This window comes from Channa argus, chromosome 14 (assembly GCF_033026475.1).
Source record: "Channa argus isolate prfri chromosome 14, Channa argus male v1.0, whole genome shotgun sequence".
NCBI lineage: Eukaryota > Metazoa > Chordata > Actinopteri > Anabantiformes > Channidae > Channa > Channa argus.
Genome location: NC_090210.1, coordinates 9,112,154 through 9,130,700, shown reverse-complemented (window position 1 = coordinate 9,130,700; position 18,547 = coordinate 9,112,154). Strand labels below are relative to the sequence as shown.

Below are 18,547 nucleotides of genomic sequence, written 5' to 3'. Positions count from 1 at the left end.
GTTATTTCTTCACTACTCGTGTCAGTGGTAGATATGAGTACCTTTTCTGTTTTTACAAAATACTCCATTTGCCTGTTCACAAATACAATAAATCATATACATAAGGCAAAAGAGCAGGGAATAAAATATATCAGAAAAACCATAATTAAATTTCCCATAATATGGAGCTTTAACACCAAAGTGTGTAATAACAGAACATATTCAAAATAACACTATCTCGTATTCAGTACAGAATAAATTAGGTCTGACATCGTTGTCTGTTTTATTGAAAGGTTGGCTCCATTTCCGATCTGTTGTGGTGTTTATAGCCTTGGGTTTACATTAAACAGAACTGTCACTAAGTAAATTCTAGTAACCCATGAATAATACAAGCAATTTTGATTGTTTGAATTACACACACAAACTTGCTCAGCTTCTTGCACTCATATCACGCGTTGATGGGATAGTCTGAGAGGTTTCAAGCTCAACATGCCAACCAGATAACAAGATGTCGCTGTGCACATGTTTTTGGGTGAATAGTGTGTCTGTTTTGGGTAAAGACTGTTGATTTGGCAATGAGTGTGTTACTTTCTGACTCTGAACAGTGTCAACATGCTGTTTGATTTAGCACAAAATGTTATGAATCAAAAGGGATTCATCTTTTCCATGACACAGTGCTGCATGAGATTGCACATAACATAACCACTGAGGGGCCATTACCATCCAACTGTACCTGCCTTACCTGTAGCGGTTTCTATAGAAACACACAGGAGGGTGGAAAATGTTGTTGCACTCACCTTTGAGCCTTGGTAAACAACAGGAAGCTCCCCAGTGATTAAGCTGCAGTTTGGTCCAGTCAGTTACCGAGCTGCACTGGAGCACGTTGGGGAAAGAAGATGATGTCTGAGCTGTTGACTGACAGACATTTGACTTTCAGATAGAGCTTGTTAGGTGGCTATTCCTACTTGGGCCTGGGAGGTGGCTGAGATAGGAGTGGGAATGATCTTGAACACTGCTTCTCCCCGGAGGTCGTTCAGCATCCCCATTAACATCAACCTGCAGGGTGCTCGCAGGCGGCAGACACGGTAAGAGAAGACAATCGACTGTGTTAGGCAGCAAGGCTTCGAAAGCAGTGTTTGGGAGTTCATTATGAAGGAAAATCACTTGTGAAGTTTAAAATGCTTTGCGGTTAGATTTCCTACTCTTGGGCATATATGAGCAGGCTTTAATATAAATACTTTATGTGTCCAAAGAAAACAAAATCTACATTAGTCAAAGAACCAACAAAATGTATACTGACAAAAAAACAATTAACATTTTAATTCCACCTGACCTGGTTTTCTTATTTACTTAGGCCCGTAAGCTTTTAAAAACTAAAGCATCTCTCCTGTAGCTCTGGCAAAGCTTCGCTCTGACAGAGCAACCCTAATGATATCATGAGAGTTGTTATTTTAAAGCCTTGTGGAGTTCCCACCACTGGTGCTGTGGAGAAACGTGCTGATTGACAATTGGTGGTCGTAAAATGTAAATGTACTCATTCAGTGATGCATTATGAACAGGGTTATGGATGTGCTAAAGGTCGTGGATATTTATAGGCTGAATAACATGTATAAATGGTTGTATTCCATAATCATAATCCTAAACAAGAGAACTGTAGTTTCAAATTAACGACATCAGTTTGTGGCTTGAACATATGTTTATGACACAGGGAGGTCCTGAATATGGCAGCACAGGACCAGGAATGGAGCAGAGGGGTGGATGGATATGGAGAGCAGCGAGTTCGCACCCAGATGCCAGCGATGAGTGTAGGGGAGGACAGAGCCATCCTGCTGGGCTTTGCCATGATAGCTTTCTCTGTGCTGATGTTCTTTGTGGTTGGCATCACTGTGGTCAAACCTCATATTAACAGGTACACAGTCTATGCTACCTGTCATGATAAGAAAGTACTCAGACTAATAAGCATGCTTTTTTTGAACTGCAGTGTTATTGTTCTATTATTTTGAATTTACTGATTAACCACTTTTTGGATAAATGCCATTAAATAATTAAAACAAATGCTGAAAAATAGAGAAAAGGAGTACATTCTCATTTTCAATTAAACCTAACCAGCAATAATTTAGCATTTGTGCATGAAGAACTACAAAAAAAAAAACAAAGAAACAAAATAATAAGCTTTGTTCCAGGCTAATTTTCTGTTGATTGACTTTCAGTAAGTTTATTTACGGTTTGGGGATTTGAGAAAAAATGTAGGTACAGGTTACAGTTAAACATTTTAGCATTCAATTTTTTTTATCCATTCATGGATGTTTGGCAGGTTTAATATTCAGCATCGTAGTTGAGTGATAGTATGCTAAGATGTGAAATTGCATTTAAACAAAGCACAACTGACTGTCTTGTGGCGGGCTTGTGTAATATAGAGAGTAGGTTCCTGATTAGCCATGTCACACTACTACAGTATATCAACTTCTGTTATTTCTTTCATTAATTCGGCAGAATAGAGTTGATGTTCAAATTTTGAACATAAACTACATCACACCATCTTCCATATGTTGTGGAGTATTAGCCCCTGTTACATTATTAAAATAATTACATGTATAGTCTGTGCTATACAGCACATGCTAACCTAAATGTTTTCATGATATTTCAAATCAAGTCAATAATCATTTACGTGTTAACGAAATAACTGCATTGTTGTAACACTTCCAAGTCCAATTTCATATATTTCTAATATAGTTAGTTACCAAAGGTTTGGATGGGGCGGTTGTAGCTCAGTTGGTAAAGGCAGGTTTGATTCCTGGTCCCGGCCATATGTCGAAGTGTCTCAGGACAAGACACTGAACCCCTAACAGCCCATTCCCATCCCCAGCTGTGCAGTGCTGGTCCAAGCCCTGTAGAAATTAGGAAGGTTGTGTCAGAAAGGGCATCTGGCATTAAAACTGTGCCAAATCAACCAAAGGTTTGGATGCGGACCACACCACTTGACCAGTGGCTTAGTTTAGTTTCTTTATTTCCACATATATACATATAAGAAAGAAAAAAGGCAGAAAAACACACAATAAATGCGACCGTCACTGCCATGTTGAGCAGAGTCAGAGTATTGTTCTTATGGTTTTTAGAGAATACACTCTTTTTTTTACTCTAAATGACATTTGATTTTAATATTTCAATGTCAGGACCATTACAATAATAACTAGAAATAGTTTATATTGTTTTTACACAGAAACATGGATAGAATGACTAAATTCATTATTAAGTAATTCCTATGAGGGGTTATAGGTTGGGCTTCCTGTGCATAAAGCCAGGAGTAGAAGATGTTGATTGTTGCAATCCAGGTATCAACGTGCTGGAAGGTTTGTTACTTAGCCCATATGGACCAAGATGTTTTGCTCTTTTCTGCAAAATTTAGTTTCTTTTTATTGTTTTCACCAGTTTTTGGTTTATTTTGTTTGTTATTTTTTGTTTATTTTGCAGAAAGCTTTTTTTCACACTCTTTACAAAGCCAGTAAGAGCAGATTTGTTTGTTTTGTAAACTTTAAGAAACCTTATACTAGGTGAAGTATACAACTGCCACCCTGGGTTCAGTTCCCTCCATCGCTTAGCTAGCGCTTACTGTAATTGCAATGTAGATGCAACACATGAAAAAGTTCACTCTGTATGGTCATTAGTCAGAGCAGCATAGGGTCGGAGTGGTTAGTGATGCTGCCTCACAGCTAAAAAGTCACAGGTTTGCATCCCCACCAGGCTGTGGCCTTCCTGCGGGGAATTTGAATGTTCTTCCCATGCTTTCGTGGGTTTACTCTGGGTACTCCAGTTACCTCCCACAGTCCAAAGACATGCATGTTATGTAAGTTAATTGGTGATTTGCCCATAGCTGTGACTGTGAGAAGGGAGGGTTGTCTGTCTGTGAATATCCCCCCCTTGTGTTGCCTTTCAGATGGACTGGCAACCTGTCCAGGGTGTACCATTATTAAAATATAAAATAAAAGCCTGTACTTTTAATTCTTTTGCATCTATTGGAATGTTAGGGTTGGGACCATGAGGTAAACAAAACCTTTCCTGGCTTATGTTTTCCAGCAACTGGGAAGAGAAGGCCACCTGTGTGCTAGTGCAGGCCAACATCCTGAAGGACTGGGTGGAATGCAGAGGTGTGAGCACCGTGCCATGCCTCAGGGTGACTGTTAACCTCACAGGGTCCAACCAAAGTGCTTTTCTCCACTTTGACGAAGAATCTGTCTTCCTCACTCCTGAGGTAACGATATATCACAATAAATACAAGCTTTTATAATTAATCCTATAGCTTTATGAGCCTCAGGTTTGGATCTGCTTCTCAGCAGGTGTGACTGGCCGACTGTCAGGAAAGAACACCTGCAAGATACTCGGGGGCCCTGGGGGAGTGGATTTGAGCATTAAAGCTTTATGCCTGTGCTAACACTGACACGTAGGACTACTCTGTTTAGTACTGCATTTAATTTTGCACCTAAGAACTCAAAGTCCAGACTTTTCATTTTAGCCATCTAAGCAGGGACTTAAGAAAGCACTTGGGACATAGGTAAAGACAAAAAAATGTGCTGAACTAGCTGACAGGATGAAAACCTGCAGTACTCTGAATTCTGAACCCTTGTTAATAAACCAGCATATATTATTAGATGTTCTCATGCTGCAATTTTCCATTCAGTGAATTTTCAATACCTGTGAAGCAAGGGAAGCTGGGAAGGGCTGTTCTTTTTTTAACAGACAAAAACTGGATAAAAAAATAACCTTCCAGCTTGTTACACTGATTGCAATCAGCACTGCCAACTGTAACAAGCGGGTCACTTGAATCATATCCTTTCTTTCCTAGTGTTTCTACATACCTAAATGTCAGATGGATAGAACGGATCTTCAGGCTGAAGTTCAGAATGTAAAAAACATCCTGGACACTCAGCTGGGGAGCACATCTTCGTGCTTCACGGACCACAAGAGGCATCCCAGGGATGTCATCTTAAGCAGGAAGTACACTTTGAGAAGGTCCATGTTTGCACTGCTGTGGCCCTGTCTGATGCTGGGTGGTGGAGCGCTGCTGGTGGGCCTTGTGAAGCTGACACAGTGTTTGGCCCGTCTGTCCTCTGAGATCTGCAGTGAAACAACAGTGGGCAGAATGACATCAAGATACACCCATGGCAAACTGTACAGACTCCTCAGGAGATCCAGCATGCCATCACCCTCAGGACATTGAGCTGTTTGTTCCAAAAACACTTTACAATCATGTGGAGATGCTCCTAAATTGATCACGTACTGTATGTCCCAGTCTCCAAGATGATAACACATCCTAAAAAATGTTAATTTCTAGTAAACCAATATTATGTTTTTATTTGGCTTTTCCTTCATAGTGACCTGTCATCAAACAAACAAAAGTAGCTTTCATTTAAAACTTGTGAGTCTAGAATTATCTTGACAAAGGAAGGATTCTTGAAAAGGTGTAGACGATAGTCACCAAACACATGGTGCAGATGGATCCAATCAGGATAGATGATGCATTGGAAGGAAGTGCACCAAGACAAGGACTGTCCTCACTGAGAAAGATGTTTCACTGCTCCAGAATTAGTAGCATAATTAAATTAAATGAGGCAAACCAGTTTTGAATCATTGTTCCTTGCAGAGCTGCTTCATACATGTCTTTTTCACATCTTTAAAAAAACTTTTTTACCTGCAATAGTTTTACTAAGATCATAAGTGTCCAGTTCACCTAGTACACTCTTATATGCAGGTATATTTGAAGAATATTTGCATTTCTTTCTTCCTTCATATATCACAACAAGAAAGAGTGCCTTGTCAATTCTATTAAAATAAAGCAAACAATGCAATAAAAAATGCCTTATAACCTATAAAGAAATTTTTTTATTGAACATTACAATAAATGAATGCATACAGTTTCTTGTCAGACATGGTCGTATGAGGATGATGAAAGCAAGATTCAAAGACAGTTTTATGATATATACAGATGGATAGATAATTAACATATGAATCTGGTTCTTTTTAAAACATGCAAGGTAGCTTCTTTCTCCTCGTTGTGCTTACAGACTTCTACTTACAGCAAAAAATCTCTACTTTGACATGAAGAACGTACTCTGACAACAGCAGTGAGTCATTGCCCTTCATTTAACAATTTACCTCTGCTTTGCCATTCATATCATTTCAACAACTAGAAGCTGTCTACTGGTTTCAGATGAGGATGGTGCACGCTATGCTTTAATTTCCTATTCTTTTGGTTAGCAGTTACATGAGTTTGCTTACATTTAAAAATACAAAAATATATTACCTCTGTATATATTCAAGGAAAGCATTTGCACATGTAGTAGCAGTAGCAGTAGCAGTATCTGTTACCTTCATTGTGACTTTGTTGTACCTCAAACATGTAACAAGGTCATTTCTATACATGAAATTCAAGTAAACATCAGATCAAACAAAACAAAAAGATATATGAGGACCTCATGCATAATGAAGTTTGAGAAACAGCAACCATAGCAAGTACAAAGAGAAATAGCATCATTTACTATGGATAGTTTGTCCATTAAATATACGGGGTCTTTCTGGGGCTGCAGTGGCTCAGTTGGTAGAGTGGCTGCCTACTGACCATAGGGTCGAAAGTTCGCGCCCTGTTCTTCCTGACCACATGCCGAAGTGTCCCTGGGCAAGACACTGAACCCCCCCCAACAGCCTATCCGCAGCCGCACAGCGCCAGCCCCAAGACTGGTAGAAATTAGGGAGGCTTTCATCAGGGAGCACACGCGGCATAAAAACTGTGCCAAATCAACATGCTGCAATCAACAAATGATCCTCTGTGGTGACCCTAAACTCATGGGATAAGCCAAAAGGACAAAAAAATATTAATAATTAAAAAAATACAGTCTCTCTTTTAGTCTGGGTCCTGCCCACAGCTTTGTAGCCTGTACAGAAGCACATGCATCTTGGTAGGATTCGTTTCCTGAGCATGTACATAAAACAAAAACTGGACTTTCACACAGACTTGAGTGTCCAGGTAACCACCCTGACGTGTCTCATTTGGTAAATCTAGAACATTTACTGATTTACAGACCCCTATTGTGTGGTTATGTTTCGGTTTTCAACAAACCTGCAAAAACTAAGATGACAATCATAGGAAACACTAAGGGAAGAAGACACTTCAAAAGTTTGTTTGTTTGTTTGTTTTTTAAAATCAACTTCAGTTACTTTTCACTATCTGGACATCAGAATCTGAAACAATATGGCAAAAGTAAGGAGCAGGTCAGTTTAAAATTATCAGTCTATGTGGGATCAACAATAATGAGATAGTATTTCTCTGAAATAACATTTTTTTGACAGGTCAGGGCTGAAACTCCACATAAGAACCTCATAAGGAAAGACAAAAGGCAGGGTCCAAACACATTTCTCACAGTTCTTTCTGTTAGGAAGGAGACAATACTGGTAATGCAGCATTGTGCATTTGTTTTCTTCCAAACACTGTCTGCACAAAGTTTAACTGAGACACACTGCGTGAGCAAGCTGGGGGAGATGTGTTCCTCTCTTCCTTACCCTGACATCTACTTTAATTTTGCAGTATACAGTACATTAAGATCATAACTTGCATAGTGTAACAGCACAGCACACAGAGGAACACTATGCATCGTTTCCCTCTCCTTTTCTTGTAGTAAGTAACAAAAGACTAAATCATTACATGCTGCACATCTGGCCACAGCTGCTTAGAAAATGTTTTTTGTAGTGTTCCAACCTTGCAGGGTGGTTGACATTTGTGCCTCAATATCTGACACACAATAATACTGACAGACTAAACAAAAAAAAAATTCTGCAGATATCAGTGCTATAAGTACACATAACATTTGGAATAATAGTGACTTTTTTTACAATAAGACTGCTGAGTAGTGGGGGTTACATATGTGGTACTTTGGCTCAGTAGAAAATAGAATCAAAAAGGAATATGTGCACTTAATGTCTATAGGTCTATAGATATACTGCTGTACAAAAGTCAGTGATGAGGCGTGACATGATTTCTAAAACAAGGTTGTGTTTTCCGTGGGCTACAAATAAGTCATTATTTCGGTTGCTCTAAGAGTTTTCCACGATGCATCTTCTGCAAGTCTACTTAGAGTGTTGGGAGCTTGTTTCTTGGATTGTAATGAACAGCATGATTTTGTGGGAACCTGCCAGGCTTTCTTCACTGTGTGTCAGATGGCCTAGCTGTGTGCGCTGATATCCTCTCCATCTTCATATTTAAATAGGTAGTGGGAATAATGTAGTTACTGTCAGTTTACCTTCAGAAGAAACCACTTGTGCTCATGGTACACCACTTCTTAAGGTTCCTTTGTTAATGCTAATGGCTGTAGATTGAAGGATTTCACAAAAATTATAAAAATAGGTTTTTCATAGTTTGTTCACATGAAGAAGGCCAACACAGTCGAGGTCCATTACACTGGTTTAGTTTCTATGAAGAAGACAAATGAAATATGATTTCTGTCCTGCCTTCTTAAGTTCATAGTGCAGGGAGACGAAATCCAGACACCTGTAGAAATGGGAGCATTTAGGCATTGTGTCCCTGAAATCAGTCCTTCTGCACACCTTCATTTTGTGGTACACTAGCAAGCAATGTTTCAGAGTCGCGCAATTGCAGATATATTGGCCAGACTTTAGTGTGTTTGGGAAAACATCTTACTACAATCTTACTATTCCTTTGGTTCTTAGGGTGCCATTGCAGCCACATTCCCTTACTCCTCTCTTTCCTTAGTTTCCATCTCAATTCATGGCATGCTGGCGGATCGTGTGGAATATCCAGTCCATTTTGGTAGTCCAGCCACCATGGTGAGCGTCATTCATCTGCTTCATGAAGTAATCAAGTGCCTCCTGCTCCGACTTGTCCAGGGCCAGGGTCTTTCTGATGTAAGCTATGTCATCGAAGGACTGCAGCTCCGGCATCCCTGAGCCCAGCATCATGGAGAAGAGGTTGATGAACAGGTTGGCATGCTGCCGGATTGCCAGGTATGCCTTGTAACACATCTCTTGGAACCTGTGTGTGGGAAGTTAGAAGAAAATTACAAAAGAAAAGAAGACAAAACTAGGATGATGTGTAGGAGATTCTACAACTCTGTTACAAAAAAAGAGGCAAAACCTTAGTCTCATAATGGCATAAAAGTAGTTAAATCTCACACTCAGCTACTATTGGTTGTTTTAATAACTGATGATTTTCTATTCTCAGTTATCACACATACAAGTATGTTGACTGCAGTTGTTACCTTTCGAACTCCCTCGTTTTGGTGCACTCTTGTGTTCCTTTGCTAATCACGATCAAAAAGTCCTGTGTAAGCACAAAGGGTACGCGTTCTCTCTTGTACCCAAACTTCTTTTTTTTGTGGTCGAGGAAATGCCCAAAATCTATGTGGAACAGCTGCAAAAACATAAGTAATAAAGTAAATACTTATTTATGAATTAAACAAAAAGTGTTCATACATTATACAGACTGAATGTCAGAATTTAATCGTTACCTGTCCATCATCTTTGACCATGATGTTGCTATTGTGTCTGTCCCCTATTCCCAAGATAAACGTCGCTACACAGTACCCTGCACATGACCGTGTGAACAGATCTATGGCCTGGTCATACCTAACAAATCAAACAAAAAGAAAATACTGTGTTTTCAGGGAGAATCCAGTTGTAACTGTCCTTTGTGGAGTCTTACATGAAAAAGAAACTATGCACAACACTAAAACACACTCTCACCACTTATAGAAGGTGAGAAAAGATGTATAGGTCACTGATTGATCACTCACATCTCTCCCTTGTTTTTATCCTTGAGCCACTGATGCAGTGTGTGGCTGTTGAACTGCAGCGCCCCCTTTAGACCCCCTTTACACTGGATCTGCATGATGGTATGAGAGTTTCTCACAACCTCAATCAAACCCACACAGTCACCAATTGACAGACAACCATATGGCAGCATCCTGTGAGAGGATGAAAACACAAAGAAACGCAGAAAAAAATTAGGACAATTGTAACGGACTTTATATTAAATAACCCGAGGAAGGTGGTAGGTGCTGCCATTCATCTGCATGGAGCAGGTAACATGAAAAGTCCAGTTAATATCGACCCACATCTCTGCTGTCACGGTAAAGTGAGGAGCCTACCTGAGATCAAGGCCTTGGTTCTGCCAGATGTTCTCCATTATCCTAATGATTTGTAGCGTCAGCATATCTTGCCTCAGATCTGCAGAGGCAGAAAGAGATAGCGATGGAGGTGGAAGACAGTGAAGTGAGAATCAGCTGCCATTTGCTCTTTGATCAACATTCTGGAGCAGAGCTGTCAAAGTTAGTTTGGTCACAGACAGTGCACTATGATGTACAAGCAGCTGCAGTTAAATCTGATTAAAATTATGTTACTTGTTCTTTCTGAGCTCCATGTGAAGAGCAGGGATGAGGCTGTAAGTTTGTGTACCATGAAATGCCCTGCAGGCTTGTGCTGGATTATGCTGCATGCTCAGCAAGACCATTTTGAAGTTTGTGTTCTGGGAGAGAGACATGGGCTAACAGAGGGAAAGAAAAAGAGATACAAAAGGGAAAATATATAGAGACAGTACTCACCATCTCCATTTTTAAAGATAATTTCGTTGTTCTGAAAGAGCAGTTCTGACATCATATCAGGATTTTCCCAGTTCAGCCATAGAGGTCGCTTAGCTGATGACATCATCCTACAGTCGTCAAGACTGGAACACAAACAGGGATGTTGTTTTTTATTTGGTTTACCGTAAAATGAGACTGGTCTTAGAGTAATGAATATAGTATGTTCCTAAACATAATTTCTACACATACAAAACACAATTATATGGTATCTAATAACAAATTAGCCTTGAAAAGATAAAGTCAAACCCACATCTGCAAGGACATACACAAATAACAATCATTTAAGAGAGGAGACTTTGATAAGAGAGTGCTGAAGTACCGAAGGTTTCCAAGCTGATGTGCTGGATTCAATGGGGAGGTGAAGCTTTGCAGTGCGTCCATGTAGTCAGGCCTTTTCATCTGCTCCACCAGAAACTTCATTTGAACCTTAGAACAAATAAACAAAAGTAAATATTCAGTAAATACAGACAGCCCATTGCTGTTCCTTCAGCAAAATTATTAACAACTCAGAATGAGGTAATGCTGCTGTACAGAGGGCTTTTGAGTAAGGACCCACACCCCCTGGTGGCTGTGTTGGTGGTCCACAGCTCTTAGTATTTAGTAAAAACAAATTTCAAACCTATGATAGATTTTAAAGCACAGATTAAACACATTTTGTGCCAAGTGGATTGACACTGGTACTGTTATCATAGACACCGCCGCTAATTAAATATTGTTGAGTTTAGATTCACTAAGTCAGTTTAACAGTTAGCTAGCTAACTAATTGACGCATCTTAAATAGCAATCATAGCCAGTATACAAAAATTGGCAAAATATGTGGCCTATTTAATGTTACCTACTTTTCTTATCTTGATAGACAGCCTGCTGAGACTATTATAGTCACACATTTTTAGATTTTTACAAATATGAGTCACATGCCTAACAATCATTTTAAAACTGTTATGTCTTTAACACTGTCTGGGGCCTTTATTTTCCAGAGCAGGGAACCAGGTCCTAAAGTAAGAGGAGACTTGTAAGATGCCTTCTTTCGAACTTTCCTTGTTTAACATGTGAATTTTAAAGAAAAAGTATCCATGATGTCAAAATTAAGACGGAAAATTCAGTGAATCACAAATAAAAACTGCTGGCTGTCAGATTACCTTCTGGGCCTCATCTTTTTTCTCCTGTTTGAGAAGGTCAGTGAGATTGATGAGTTTCTCCATTGCCTCCACCTGTCTGCTCAGGTGCTTCAAATACATTCCACATGCCCGGCAGTACGATTCCAGCAGCAGGCCGAACCGCTGGCTCACTGTTTTGTTGTGCATTTCCGACCTGAACACACAGGAAAAGAATTTTAGGTGGAGGTTTTGTGTCCCCTAATGGAAACTGTGAATAAGCTTCCTTAGGTACATACATACAGACATACACACACACAGTATCTATAAACACTCATGGACATCAGTTGGTTTCACATAACTTTCACATTCAACATGTTTTGGGACTCAATAACTCCACCTTTTAATTCAAACAGAAAAAGCTCCACCTTCCTGAGAGAAGACCTTTCAAACTGAACTCACTTTAGATGCCAGAAGAAGAAATGTCCTATCCTCTGATTAGTTAATGCCTTTTTCAACAGGAAGCGTACAAGTGGATTATCAAGATACTGCTCGTACTTAAGAACCTGAGCAAAGACACAGAAAAGACAGAAAATACCATTAAGACATGTAGCTGAAACAGAAACCTGAAAAACTTACCATAATGGAAAAGATTCACACCATTTACTTTAACCTTATTTAGAGCCAGATGAAGATGCACACCTGAACCAGCTGAATGAGGTACTGTGAGAGTTTGTCATCGGTTAGGTATTTCTCAAGGCACTTTACGGCAAACTCTCTGATCATAGGATCAGGGAAGTTGCAATCTAGCAACTCCATGGCTTGTTCTGGCTTGATAGCGGGCCAGTCCTTCAGAAGGCAATACATCTGAAAGGAAAAACAAATTTACAATGTCTACAGATTTATACAGTAGTTTCAGCATGTTAAACAACATTATAATGCATGAGACAGTGTACACTACCTGTGCACGAATCAGCTGAGTTGCATTAGCATAACAGCTACATTAGGCACATATTGATTTCCCCATGTGATGTTCTTTAAGATAAAGGCAAGACAGCAGCTGAAACCTGAGCTCACCTGTGCAATCTCATCTCTGGAGTTCCATTTCACAGCCAGGAGAATCTTAGGAAGGATCTCTGGCATATTAAGACAGTCTTGTCTAAAACAGTGTGGACAAACAAACAAAAAAATGTTTCACAATATTAGGAAAGAATCAAAAGGCATGTGACTTTTGTGTAAAATGTCTTGGAGACAATCACAATCCCTTATAATGGTATCCAACAGGGCATACATTACCTGTGCCTCCATAGAAAGTCTTTCTCCTGCTCAGTGATTTCAGACAGCGGGTCTCTGTTACACACCTGCCGAAGCTGCTCATTGTCAGCATCAGTCAGGGGGTTATCACGTGCTAGTCTGTTACTCTATCAAATGACATCAAAAGTTAAATTGAATCTCGTCATGGTCAAGCAAAACACAAAATAAAAACTAAATACTTGTAATCTTACCAAACTAGTGTGGCAGTAGTTAAAGCCGAGCTCTCTGGAGATATTCCAGTTTGCATGGTCCTCAATGGTTTTCATATCAGGGAACTTGACAGGGCAACTGAAATAGTCAAATTCCAGCTCAAGACAAGGGGTTTCCTGCATGTTCAGAAATTGGTGGAAGGTTATTCAAGGTGTTTATTGTAATGAAAAAAGTCACCTATGTATGTCAATGAGTATTTAATTAAATGCTCTAAGAGGCTTGGTGTTTAAATCAATGCGGCTTAAATCTAGCTCTGAAACTGTGCAGGTTAAGCTTGATTGAAACTAGGTCATGCACCTTACAGGTCAGCGGTACACATGAGCATAATAAATATCTGAAAAGCCTAAACTAATGGGTTAACTAATTCTAACTTTTAATATTTGATAAAGTTTGTGACAATGACAGCATTCTTACTTTGAATTCATTTATAATATTTTTAACATGAACAGTTCTGTATTTGGTTTACAAAAACAACACTTCCCCAGTAAACAGAGGAGGGCAATGCCTTTTAAATCTGTGCATCAGATCAATATGCATTCTGTATGAAAAAAATAAAAAATCAAATAAGCGCTAGTTTCATAATGTTTACATTTACTGTTCACCTTGTTGGGGTTAGATCCTGTGACACCAATAGGGTTGAGCAGGTCTTCTAGGCCATGTGGCACAGGCCATAAGTTGAGAGCCATCTTCCCTGCCACAAGTGTGTGAGTGTAGTCAAACAAGTTGATGTTGCCCCAGGCGAGGGGACAGTGCTCCTACAGAAAAACACCAATAGCATTATGCATGTGAAAATAATTCAGAAGGGATTATTTAGGGCTATAAGTAACACATGGGTGCAGTGCACAACGTAAGGACGTTGTTTTTCTTCCTACACCTATATTAAACAACGAACATGAGAATGGACTTCTTTATGATCAGAATGTGAGTTTGTTTTGCTGCACTGTCAAAAAAAACATGCACACGCACAAACCAGACATTAGAGGGATCACCAGATCAACCAGGAATATAATGTTTAATTTAAATTTTGGCATTTTCACTGCTAACCTCTTTAGCTCCTTTCCTCCCTTTCACAGAGCAGATGGAGAGGCAGAGTCGAGCAGCACGGGGAATGTCTGGAATGTACATGTCGTAGTTCAGCCACTCGTTCCACCTAGTATAAACAAAGAAATAACCATTACTCTGATAAAGCTGAGTGAAATTAAACTAAAGTAATCACTATTCTTCATTTCGTACTACCTGGGGTTGGAACAGGGCACACGCTGAGTGTTGACATTGTCACATAACTGCTCTCCACCGTGGTATATCCCAGTCCTGACGTAGATCTAGAGCAGCCACAAAAACAGCTGATTTATATGCTAATCAAATGAGCGATGAAGGTCCCTTTCAGTAAATTCCTGGCAGCATCAAATAACAGACGCCCTCTGGAAATAACCTCCAACATAATGACAATATGGGATTACAGACAGAATTTATTTTAGCCAAAGCAGAACAAAGCAGAGAATGTTTACAGACATCAAGTTGAGGCAGATAGAGCAGCACACTGATGTACTGCATCTGTACCTTGTCAATGTCTCTGATGTTGACATTGACGTAAGTGGCACACAATATCCTGATCCTCAGTGTTCCATTGATTGCCCATAAAGACTTGGTGGCTGTTTCCCCATTCATGTAGGGAGTTGCTGTGGATATTCGCCTTGCGTAAGATGGCATGGTGAAGTTGTCAAAGGGCAGCTGGGAATACAGGCTGTCTTTTGACATTAGCATCAAGTTGGGCATCCGTCCCAGCATGATACAGCTGCGCACATACTGTTGAGGACAGAGAATGTGACATTTACAAACCATTTATACTATTTCTGGGTATAACAATATGAAAACTGTTGGATTACAATTCAGCAATACCTGAAAATTTCAGCACATTATTTAGATCAAATGGGACGCATAAAATCTATTTCTGAACCTGCAATTTTGACAGGCGGCATGTTCCCCCAGATTTCATTTCATGTCATAAGTGTCAAGCCCATTTAATCACAGGGTAATAATTTCATGTGAAGAGGATCTCTTCCCCTTCTAAGTACAATAGTATTAGATGCAGCTATTCTTGGGTTAAATTAGATTACCTTGTACTGACTTAGAGGATATTTCTCCAGTAAGTACTCATCACAGCCGCAGACTTTGAGGATGTACTTTCCCTGATACTCCTGGACACACATCTTTAACTGCTCCTGGGAGAGCAGCATGCTACGTGTCTTCTTACGGATGGCCTCTGCTATTACTTGCTCAGGCACATAGTCATGGTTGATTTTCAAGGTATACTTCTGTTTGTCATTGCTGGGTGACACAATAACCCAAATCACCACGATAATTTGACCTGACGACAAGTAAAAAAAAAAATAATTATTTGATCTTCTTTTCTTTTAGTCGTTAGGTGTGAAGTACTTTTGCTGCCCACAACCCGGATCAAATATTCTTACCTTTATCGAGCTTGTTATAAATGTGCCTGGGAAGTTCTGCTGAGGATTCTACATTAGGTGGATAGACGTACAATGCTCTACTGTGGGGTCCATTACTGTCTTTGAGGTCCACTGCCTCTTTGCAAACATTTAAAATGTTCCTTCGAAAATCCTGCACTTCGGGGTCTTTCACCAAATCAAACTCACATATAGGCATTCCAATAGCAAAACCTGCAAGAAAAAATATTTTTCATGAGGTAAATAGCCATCGCAGTGCAACTCATTAAACACTATATGTGTGACTACTTAAAGCCAATAGTATTATGTTAATAATCCTCCCTATGGGCAATGACATTGCCCCTGATGACTGTTATAGTAAATAACTGCGATAGACTAGGTTTTTTTTAAACTGCACACTGAGTGGGAAACCATACCTATCTCTCTATTGAGGATTTTCTCTTCTCGGTTGCCTACTGGCTCAATAACTTTAAGGAAGGCCTGGAAGAGCCTTAGATCACACAGCCTTCTGGTTTCATCGTAAAACTCCTCCAGCTCTGCCTCTTGGGTGACACTGACAAAGATGTAGGAGCTCTCCTCTTGCAGCAGATGGTAAAGCGGGTACTTTCTTGCCTCTTTAAAAAGCTCATGCTTGACTGTGATCAATGTGGCCTCCCGGAGGCACTCTAACGTGAGAATCATGCCATTTGGCAGAAGGCAGTCGACTAGGATTCTGGGGGGCATCAAGTGCATCCCCCATAGTTCTCCTGATGAGGGCCTCGGTGGCATGGTCGTGCCAGCAAATGCGCTCCTTTCGGAGCCTCGTAATTATCAGATGAGCGTTGTCAACCAACTGTAAGAAAGAAGGAAACCTAATCATACAAGAACCACAGACCCGTGTACAGTACAAAAAAGAGGCCAGTGTTAAAAATCAAAAAGGTATATAAAATGTATATTAGTGTATAAAATACATTATTATAAGGGTAAACCAATTTAACATGTGTAGCCAAGTTTTATAAAAATTTAATTTAGGATGTGAATATAAGACAACTGTATATATTTGACCTCAGAGTATTGCACATAATCACTATAAAACGATCAAAGAACTTACGTTCAATTTGACATATGACAGCAACACATTCCAGACAAAATGGCTCCAACTTTAATGTTGCAACGTCCAAAAAATAAAGATGACATTGCGTTTATTAAATCGTCATCACCTAACTATACTAGCACCTAACGTAAAGCCAACGATTAACATAACTTGTCATTAAAAAACTTTCACGCTAATGAGTTAGCGTTACACTTATCAATGTAAGTGAAAGAGAGACAGCAATGCACAGGTAAATTTCCAGCGAAATCGAATGAAAGGACATCAAAATGTCATGTAAACAAACTTGTTAGCTAACAAGCAGTACACCCACAGTGTGGCTAACACTTCTAGGGTTTAGCTTTTAGCCTTGATTGTACAGCCTCTAAGCTACTAGTTGTTGTTGTGTTTCGGAGTGGTGGGTTTTCTGTTTATTTCTTGTCTCGGCTTAGTAGCATACTAGCCCTACTAGCCAAGTTCACTAAGCAGATCAATGTCATTTGCAATATGAAAACCTCGACTCATACATGAGCTACTGTTAGTTTCACGGTACTAGTTACAACAAAAGGGGTGCGACCCGCCGTTCTGTCCTAATAATAACCGAAAAACGTTGGCTTTAAGATTTGAGATGAGAGCGAAAACACAAGATATGAACAAAAAAGCAAAACAAATAAACATAATGGTACCTGTGACAGATAGCTAACGCCAGCCGGTTCGCGGCGATGCTAGTCAGCACAATCATTAGCAGCGGCTAGCTGAGTAAATCCATTCGTGCCCGCTGTGCTGGTCTCAACCAGCGGTGGTAGCTCTAAAGTTGGTCCATCCAAACAATGATCCTCAGGGCTCGGCACAGGCCCGCTTTGGTGGTACAGAAGTGCCCTTAGCTACTGATGTTGTCAGTATATTTTAACAGAGTAAGTCTACAGTACTTCATGATGTTCTTCATCGTGCTGTGCTGAAAACAATCGACACAGTTTGGTATCACCTTAGATCCGCATAGTTAGCCTGCTCGAAGGCTGGTGCAGGCGCCTCATCGTGGACTGCCCTCCCACACAGTGCGTTCAGCTGGTGGAGAGGGGAGTTTGGCATAAGGCAAGGCTGTGGAATTCACGGTCAACCGCTTCTTTTCTTTGATGGGACATGATGTAAGTTCTCGGATTAAAAGTCTCCAGAGACCACATGAGGGGAAAAATGTTATTCTGTTTTTCAATAGAGTCATTCATAGCTCAAAGTGAACTATTTTGCTACAGATGTTTAAGCCGATGCTAGTCGACAGTAATGGGAAATTTAAGTTGAGTTGAGTTTAACACTTATCTTCAAAATTGTTAAATCCCCTGTTTAATTTTAATCCCAATCCTTAGTTTAGTCAAACAACTCTAAATTAACATCTTATATTTGTACCTATGGGCTAGCAGGGAGAAAGTATGTGTTTCCAAAATCTTTACACTGTCCTGTTTGATTTAAAATATGTAAAATATCTACTAGACTATGTTATTGTTTTTGTAATCTAGGCCTGGTTTTGAGTCTTCTGGATTATGTTTTTACAACTAGAATAAACGTTTTACACACATGAAATTATGTTTAATACAGTATGCTCTCTTAATGAGATCAGATTTGTTTGAATTGGGAGCCCTTCTATGAATGTTCTGTAAGTGTGTATTTAATAATTTAATAATACCAACTGCAAAAACAAATACTGTGTAGCAAGGTTATATGTAAAATCACCACTTAATAATTTGCATCATTCTGATGATTTAGAATCTACTCATA

General features: G+C 39.6%; 2 protein-coding genes across 3 annotated transcripts; one reads left to right on the top strand and one right to left on the bottom strand.

Annotated features, from left to right (window-relative positions):
* Positions 1-850: 850 nt before the first annotated feature.
* On the top strand, positions 851-5,836 carry kcnmb3 (potassium calcium-activated channel subfamily M regulatory beta subunit 3). Its single transcript, XM_067474611.1, has 4 exons — positions 851-1,064; positions 1,688-1,888; positions 4,054-4,228; positions 4,820-5,836. Exons 1-4 carry the CDS (start codon positions 979-981, stop codon positions 5,192-5,194), a joined length of 837 nt encoding a protein of 278 aa, XP_067330712.1. The 5' UTR covers positions 851-978; the 3' UTR covers positions 5,195-5,836.
* Positions 5,837-5,930: 94 nt separating this feature from the next.
* Positions 5,931-17,855, bottom strand: LOC137098394 (phosphatidylinositol 4,5-bisphosphate 3-kinase catalytic subunit alpha isoform). 2 transcript variants are annotated; one of them, XM_067474609.1, is made up of 22 exons: positions 17,464-17,855; positions 16,799-16,847; positions 16,125-16,540; positions 15,712-15,921; positions 15,358-15,608; positions 14,801-15,046; positions 14,477-14,562; positions 14,285-14,390; positions 13,843-13,995; positions 13,222-13,356; positions 13,013-13,137; positions 12,794-12,875; positions 12,419-12,583; positions 12,179-12,282; positions 11,762-11,933; positions 10,942-11,048; positions 10,584-10,705; positions 10,131-10,209; positions 9,777-9,947; positions 9,492-9,609; positions 9,243-9,394; positions 5,931-9,016 (listed from the first exon to the last, which is right to left on the bottom strand). In XM_067474609.1, the coding sequence occupies exons 3-22, from the start codon at positions 16,474-16,476 to the stop codon at positions 8,746-8,748; spliced, it is 3,207 nt and encodes a 1,068-aa protein (XP_067330710.1). In that variant the 5' UTR covers positions 16,477-16,540; positions 16,799-16,847; positions 17,464-17,855; the 3' UTR covers positions 5,931-8,745. The 2 variants fall into 2 exon arrangements, with proteins under 2 accessions (XP_067330710.1, XP_067330709.1); XM_067474608.1 differs by lacking the exon at positions 16,799-16,847.
* Positions 17,856-18,547: the final 692 nt, after the last annotated feature.

Bases quoted from the DNA above. Each gene is read 5' to 3' on its own strand.
- kcnmb3 (XM_067474611.1), top strand. From the start codon at position 979: ATGATCTTGAACACTGCTTCTCCCCGGAGGTCGTTCAGCATCCCCATT. The intron at 1,065-1,687 runs GTAAGAGAAGAC...TTTATGACACAG, and splicing joins GCTCGCAGGCGGCAGACACG to GGAGGTCCTGAATATGGCAG. The intron at 4,229-4,819 runs GTAACGATATAT...TTTCTTTCCTAG, and splicing joins CTGTCTTCCTCACTCCTGAG to TGTTTCTACATACCTAAATG.
- LOC137098394 (XM_067474609.1), bottom strand. From the start codon at position 16,476: ATGCCACCGAGGCCCTCATCAGGAGAACTATGGGGGATGCACTTGATG. The intron at 14,391-14,476 runs GTAGTACGAAAT...TGTTTATACTAG, and splicing joins GTGCCCTGTTCCAACCCCAG to GTGGAACGAGTGGCTGAACT. The intron at 13,357-13,842 runs GTGAACAGTAAA...CTGAACATGCAG, and splicing joins CAGGATCTAACCCCAACAAG to GAAACCCCTTGTCTTGAGCT.